The 8,267-nt window shown below is 43.8% G+C and overlaps 1 protein-coding gene across 1 annotated transcript in view; it reads left to right on the forward strand.

The window, feature by feature from the left end:
• The window catches only part of LOC129855372 (gap junction gamma-1 protein-like), a 50,898-nt gene extending 42,919 nt beyond the window's left edge, over window positions 1-7,979 (forward strand). Inside the window, exon 3 of the mRNA XM_055922954.1 lies at window positions 4,615-7,979. Within this exon, the coding sequence (XP_055778929.1) occupies window positions 4,686-6,110 (1,425 nt within the window). The 5' untranslated portion in view covers window positions 4,615-4,685 and the 3' untranslated portion in view covers window positions 6,111-7,979. The remainder of the gene's footprint in view (window positions 1-4,614) is intronic.
• The last annotated feature ends 288 nt before the right edge of the window (window positions 7,980-8,267 follow it).

Consider the following 8,267-nt stretch of genomic DNA (forward strand, 5'->3'; position numbering starts at 1 on the left):
GTGACAAATAAAATGTGCTTTGATTAATTAAGCCTGTTTTAAGGATGAAATGGGGTTCATTAGGCGATGTCACCTAGGTAATATTTTTGAAACGTTGGACAGATAGTTGTAACCAAACTACTTTCGAGCTATCCATTTACCCTTTTCGAGCTACAAGACAGATCAGTGCAGGCTGAATCGACATGCTAACTAACGTAAGACAATGCATCTTTATGCCATTTGGCATGTTTAGTCACATAGAGCTATGATTTAGAAGGCCAGCATCCCGGAGTCGCCTCTTCGCTATTGACGTTGATACTGGTGTTTTGCGGATGCTATTTAATGAAGCTGCCAGTTGAGGACTTGTGAGGCGTCTGTTTCTCAAACACTCTAATGTACTTTAATGTACTTGTCCTCTTGCTCAGTTGTGCACCGGGGCCTCCCACTCCTCTTTCTATTCTGGTTAGGGCCAGTTTGTGCTGTTCTGTGAAAGGAGTAGTACACAGCGTTGTATGAGATCTTCAGTTTCTTCATTTTTCAGAACAAGAATAGACTGACGAGTTTCAGAAGAAAGTGTTTTGTTTCTGGCCATTTTGAGCCTGTAATCAAATCCACAAATGCTGATGCTCCAGATACTCAACTAGTCTAAAGAAGGCCAGTTTAATTTCTTCTTTAATCAGAACAACTGTTTTCAGCTGTGCTAACATAATTGCAAATGGATGAGAGAATACGAAGAGTGTGCAAAGCTGTCATCAAGGCAAAGTGTGGCTACTTTGAAGAATCTCAAATTATAAAATATATTTTGATTTGTTTTTTGGTTACTACATGATTCCATATGTGTTATTTCATAGTTTTGATGTCTTCACTATTATTCTACAATGTAGAAAATAGTCAAAATAAAGAAAAACTCTTGAATGAGTAGGTGTGTCCAACTTTTGACTGGTACTGTATATTTTTAGCAAACAGAGCGAGCAGTGGCAGGAATGAGTGCCAAGAGCTCACAGCCACCGCTTGCTACTCATCATCTCCCTACAGTGCAGTGGCACACATTACTTATATTTAAGATGGTGTCAACATAATTACATTTTCATTAGTCTTTTCAAAAAAAGTCATCAGAAGTGATCTTCTCATAGTCATTCGGAGTCTAAAATAATCCAAGGGGAAACACTGGTGTATGCTTGTGGAAAGGAGTAGGTGTGTGTACATACATTTTAGTGGAGTGGAATTTCTCTATGATTCAGAGGGGTGGTCTGTACATTTTTCCACATGGCCATGACATATGGCGTGCACTCCGCCCTGGGTAATTGTAAGCATGTGTCTATAATGGAAAGGTGCACAATATGCTGCCCCTGTCTTTCGGTTGGTGGGGGGGGAACAGTTGAAAAATGTGGGGCTCCAACGTAGCCTGCAGCACATGCACATGCACGCGCGCACACACATTTACAGAAGAGAACAAAGTGCCAAATCCATCACCACCTTGTCTGGACGGCATACAGGGATATGTTCCAGGATCCTTTGTCTTTGTTTTCCGTTTTTATCTCATATCCTTATTTGTAGTGGAAATTTCTGATCCAACCCAAAGTTACTGAATTTCACATCACCTGGATGACCACTGTGTCATATGTTTACCTCTGAACGCTTCACTTGTGGCAACTAGGACTGTGAGTTTACACGAAGTTGGGATCCTTAACGTTAAGAACGCTCCCCCACTTCATTTAAATCACAGTTCAGTTATCACAAAACATATTATTTTCCGTCTTATAGCTGATAGGGAATTTGTGTAATTCAAATAAAAACCAGAGAGGAAGAGGTGAACTTTAGGCTACTTGGTGAATTTGCAAGGCATGCAAGACAAGACATTGCGAAATGCAGATGACCAAAACATATTAGCACACTTGTGCATGCTTCTGCCTTTCTCTCGTGCTGGACTGCCTTCTCAGTCTCTTCGTTAATGATGCAAGTATGTGTTCAGTCTTCTGTCTGTTGCAGTCTTGCGAGCACGGGGCAGGCTGTCTCATATAAAATTACAGTAGGCTACCGGTTGCCTGTATCGATTACACTTATAATGGAATGTGGCCCCTTGAAAGCCCCTCGGGTACGGCATGTTTGTCTGTCTGTGAGGGTAGGCTACACTTAAGCAATAAGGCCCGAGGGGGTGTGGTATATGGCCAACATACCACGGCTAAGGGCTGTTCTTAGGCACGACGCCTCGCGGAGTGCCTGGACACAGCCCTTAGCCGTGGTATATTGGCCATATACCACACCCCCCCGTGCCTTACTGCTATTATAAACTGGTTACCAATGTAATTAGAGCAGTAAAAATAAATGTTTTGTCATACCCGTGGTATACGTGGTCTGATATACCACGGCTGTCAGCCAAACAGTATTCAGGGCTTGAACCACCCAATTTATAATACGTTTTTTTTTAACGCTGCCGACACATAACCTTTTCTGGCAGCCTGGTTTCAGAGACGTAACATAATAACACTCAAATTAGTATGATACTGTATGTTACATTTGGTATGGTTACATAAGACAGATGGTTACTTAAGGCAAAAACAAAAGTAGGGTGGTTGGTCGGGGTGGTGCGTATAACGCAAATGTCTAGCAACCCAGAGGTTGCAAGTTTGAGTCTCATCACCGGTAACTTTAGCATTTTAGCTAATTAGCAACTTTTAAACCACCTCCCACATGTAAGCTAACCCTTCCCATAAACCTAACCTTAACCCTTTTAGCTAACCCTTACCCTAATCCTAACATTAACCCTTCCCCTAACAACCCTTTAAGCTAACTCCTAACCTTAACCCCTAACCCCTAGCCTAGCTAACGTTACCCAGCTACCTAAAGTTAGCCACCTAGCTAGAATTGGTAATACATCATACATTTTGGAAATTCCTATCATACAGTACGTTTTGCAAATTCATAACATATTGTACATTTAGCGAATTCAGAAAATATCATTTGAATTGTAATTTGTAAGATATCATATGAAACGGGTGATGGACGTCCACAAATGAATATATACCATATACGAAACGTAACATATCATACTAAATGGAGCATCCCGGATTGACGTACATAATAATACGAAATGCTCTGAGACCAGGTTGTCTCTAGTGATATGAAAGGACAGTTTACTTGTCTGTAAAGGAATGCTGCTTCTTAACTGGAATCTAAAGTCCATCACTAGGCAACCAGAACTGTCAGTCAAATAGTCTCGAGTTACTAGCAGCCTGCTTGGCTGTTGCCTTCGCTCAGACCACTCTCTCCTAAAAAAGTACATTAAAGTTTTTTAAATACCTTGACCTACCAAGACATTTAGTAGAAATAAAACACATCTAGCTACCATACCATAAAAAACTGCATAAAAAAAACCCACAGCAACACATCAATCAGTGATGTTTATTGTTGTCAGGCAAAAAACACAGAACATTTTACGCAGAATTCTACTGTCTGAAAAGGTGCCTGATGCAGCACTTTTTGTAATTGTCTGAAAAGTTATAAATTCTTGCTAATTACGGTAGATATAACTTCACTGCCCGGCCCTAGCGGTCATCAGTAGCTTTCAGGCCAGGGGTACAATGTATGAATTTATGGTTGGGTCAGAATCAACATTTTAATCATTGGTCAGTATGAAGAATTAACTAAAACCAAAAGTCCAAATACCTATCTCCATCCATGGCTAATTTAGGAAAGGGACAATTTTAGCTACCTAGCTAGCCACCGGAGGACAACGAGATGCAACAATTCAAGCTGTTTCTGTCAATGATGTATTGCTCTCGACGTGATGTGATTGAAGTGAAGCCAAATCCAAACTGTCTTCCCTTGAACCTTTTTTGGTGCACCAGGACCATTCACAGTTGAGCTCACTCAGCTTAGCTCAACGCTGATTGGCTATTATTATTATTTTTTTTAAATATCAAGGGAGGCCAAAAACGCTCGCTGGATTCCCTTGCATTCAACGCCACAGCAACAATGTCATACTCTTTTTGTCCAGACAGCATCAGTTATATGGCCTACACATACAGAGACAGGGGTGCTGTTTCACTCGCTTTTTCCGGTGAGATACATTCAGCCTCTTGCGAATTGAAGGAAACACGGGGAGACGAAAGATAAATGATTGTATGTTTTAGTATTTTTTGGTTATTGGTCCATTTTTTGGGGAAGCCTGGCTTCCATATATACATACATATATAATAGGACCATTTTTCTGCTTTGTAAATTGATGTTGAATTTTATACATTTTTTCCTTATCGTTTTAACAGAAAACCGATGCAAAATTGTCCATGACCACATCCCTAGTGGCAACACCTGTGGCCTGTCAATGTATTTTACATAAATGCTATCACATCACACCTTATTCCACAAGGCTGAAACCTCTCTGAATACTTCACATGTGCAACACCTGTGGCCTGTCAATGTTCTGTATTTGACATAAATGCTATCCTATCGCACCTTATGCCACATGAGGCTGATATGAAAGGAGTAATAGCTTTTGTTGTCCTGATCTTGAATTGCTTTCATGTGTCAATCAATTGTATTTATGGACTGTGTGTGTGTGTGTGTGCCCGCTATTAACCTGAGCACTATTTAAGCACCTGACCCTCCCCTACCCCCCTTCCTTTTCTACCACAGACGGCTGTGTGTGAGAAGTGAGGAGGAGGGAGGTTCCTCTCTCTCTCTCTGTCGCCCAGACTCCCATCACCATGAGCTGGAGCTTCCTGACACGCCTGCTGGAGGAAATCCACAACCACTCTACCTTCGTGGGCAAGATCTGGCTTACCGTGCTCATCGTCTTCCGCATCGTCCTTACCGCCGTGGGTGGCGAGTCCATCTACTACGACGAACAGAGTAAGTTCGTGTGCAACTCAGGCCAGCCGGGCTGCGAGAACGTCTGCTATGATGCATTCGCACCGCTCTCACACGTCCGCTTCTGGGTCTTTCAAATCATCCTGGTGGCCACGCCGTCGCTCATGTACCTGGGCTACGCCGTCAACAAGATTGCCAGGCGCGAGGAGAGAGCTGAGGGTGGAGGAGGGGGAGGAGGACTGTCCCAGCGCAAGCCTAGGAAGCTCTACCTCGGGGCCAGAAGGCAACACCGGGGCATGGAGGAGGCCGAGGATGACCAGGAGGAGGACCCCATGATCTATGAGGTTCCCGAGGTGGAGAGCGAGACGGGGGGAGGCGACGGGGGTGGAGGCAGGGGTGGCGGAGGAGCTGGAGGCGGCGGGTGCCAGGGTAAAGGCAAGGTGCGCCATGACGGACGCCAGCGCATCAAGGAGGACGGGCTGATGCGTATCTACGTGCTGCAGCTGCTGGGGCGTTCCATGCTAGAGGTGGCCTTTCTGGGGGGGCAGTACGCCCTCTACGGCCTGGCAGTGCCCTCCATATACGTGTGCTCGGGCCGGCCGTGCCCGCACAGTGTGGACTGCTTTGTGTCACGCCCCACCGAGAAGACCATCTTCCTGCTCATCATGTATGCCGTGTCGCTGCTCTGCTTGGCGCTCAACGTGTGGGAGATGCTCCACCTGGGCGTTGGCACCATCTGTGACATCCTGCGCTCCCGTCAGAGACCGCTCTCCGAGGAGGACCTGTATGGCCTTGGGGGTGGCGGCGGTCCTGGGGGGCCACCCACATTCCGCGACGGAGGAGGAGTAGTAGGGGGCGATGGTTACAGCAGCTACCCCTACTCCTGGAACGCCCCGTCAGCACCGCCGGGCTACAACATCGCCGTCAAGCCCCCAACGCTGATGGTGCCGACTGTGGCGCCCGATGGGCAGCTGCCCTTCACCGACCTGAGCAACGGCAAGATGGCGTGCCGACAGAACCGCGCCAACATCGCCCAGGAGGAGAGGCGGGAGTACGCCAGCAATGAGGATAACTTCCCATCGTCGGGTGGCGTGAGGGACGCTCGTGGCGCCCTCCAGAGGGAGATTCGGCAGGCGCAGGACCGGTTGGAGTCGGCCATGCAGGCCTACAGTCATGAACAGGGCCACAACAACCCCAGCAAGCCCCATCGTGATCGCAAGCACCGGCAAGCCTCCAAGCACACCTCCAGCAAAGCCGGAAGGGGAAACAGCAGCAATAGCAGCAGCAAGTCGGGTGACGGCAAGGGCTCCGAGTGGATTTGACATCTACAATAGATCATTCTTAAAGCGGACTTAGTATATGCAGCGTTATCTTCTATAACACATTACGATATATGAGTTATTGCTCCATTACTGAGTATATAGCTCCTACAGACATAACTGATGCTAGTGCCCCCTGGAGACAGGCTGAAATTAGTTTGTAACTTGAAGTTTGTAACATCACTAAATGCAAATGAGGTAATCAATGTCAGCTGTATCTGATGTTACAACTGTCAGCTGTACGTTGTTATGTTTTATAAGTAATTCTATGTTCAAAAGAAGGAGCAATATGGGAAAAGACACAGTAATTGAGAGTCCCTTTATTTTATTTTTTAAATGTGTATCGGTATAAATATGCCATATGTCGGTGCTATGACGTTATCTTTGCTTCCACAAAGAAATGGGAGACTTCTAAGCTGCATTCTTAGAAGAACTATCTGAAGTGCCTTCTTACTACACCAAGAAAAATATTGTGCGAGTAAAGAGTATGCTTCCCTTGCCAAACTGCTCCCAAGATGGATGCTTGTATGTGAAATGTTTCCATAGTAAAGAGATGTTTGTGGGTCACGACTGGTACCAAGAACTGGAGTCAGAGGTTTTCTCTGTCTTTCTATCCACCTGTCTCTTTAATGGCTCTTGAGCTTCATCTGGTGGTCAAAACCGTGAACAGTGCAGACATGTTCTTAGCCTACAGTGTAGGCCTGCCCACACCATATATTTTACTATGCGTTACTGCTTAAAATATGCTGTTTGAAATGTTTGTTTCATTGTTTTTCAGTGTTGAGTGTTCCAGGACAAGGCATTGAAAGAACCCTTTAACCGTTGAAAGACCAGTCAGTATTTTACGAGGAACTATTTAATTGTTGCTCCATTGTATGTGTGAGGATCACTATTGCCATACTATAGAGAGAATACAGAGAGGGAGAACATTTGACAACAATTGTTTATATTTTCATAATGTGTACAAAACTGTTGTTCTGTTTTTATTGTATTTGGGCGAGACAATTAAGCAGCACTTTGATTGGTTCAGTTACTGTATGTTTTTATATGAATGTTCTTAATTTCCTCAGTTGATGACAATGTTCCACAGAAGAAGAAATATAATCTATTTTCAGTGTTGCTGAAGTTGTATGGAAAGGCTGCTTCAATGTATTGATTCAAGGGACATTACACACTCCAAAATCAAAGTTTGTCAGATGATAAAATTGTTATTTTGATGTTCTCGTCCCAGGCCCATCTGTTTTTGTAGATGTACAGTAGCGATTTGCCACAATCCAAAAATAATGAAAAAATTTCATTTCCAGATTTGCGGTGCTTATCTTTTCCATTCATTTTGGGCGTGGAATGTTTACTCATCTTGACATTAGGCTGCTTTTGTGGTTTGAAAACATCTGTATTTTTTATTTTGTAGTAGAATGTCCCTTTAATATGTTTTTACGTTGAAGTCAGGTCATGGTGTGTCATCTAGTCAGCCTAGTTTCCCTACTATCGATGGTTTGTGTTCGCCTGATGTTCTGGCACATCTCAAACCAGAGACAGTTGGTATTTTGGGGGTGAATGGGGTGGAGAAACAACTATCATTTGTAGTGACATCCATTTTGCGTTTGAGCATGTATGCCAAAACATACCACTACATGTGGGTGGGAAATAAGAGAAGGACACCTGTCTTGGCTACCTTTTTCAAATTAGCTATATGTATATTTTATTTGCCTTTTTTCCTAATTCAAATGTTAAAGTGGAAAGCTGAGAGCCCTTGCACTGTGCCAATATTTCCATTTTGGGAAATACTTTTTTGGAAAAAAAAGAAAAGTGCATGTTCTGAATCATTTTTATAAAGGGAGTATGAATAAACACAAAGTTTCAAATGTTTAAGTATTTGTCTGTTGTGTTGTGTGTTTTTTTGGAGTGGAATGAATTGTCCTATTTACTTACTATTTCCCACCCTATGATAAATGTAAGCACAATTATTGTGAAGAGCTTACATATGAAGTGAAAACAAGTGTTTTGCCAATACAATTATGAGGTCTCTGTGTTACACCAGAGATACTGGATGTAATAACGAGATGCTTGGGTTTCCGCCCTAGCAATGGGATTTGTTGTCCACAGAGCAGAACGGTGGGCTATCAAGCTTCCTCCTATTCCTCTGGATGTGTGGATACA

Source organism: Salvelinus fontinalis, chromosome 1, assembly GCF_029448725.1.
Source record: "Salvelinus fontinalis isolate EN_2023a chromosome 1, ASM2944872v1, whole genome shotgun sequence".
NCBI lineage: Eukaryota > Metazoa > Chordata > Actinopteri > Salmoniformes > Salmonidae > Salvelinus > Salvelinus fontinalis.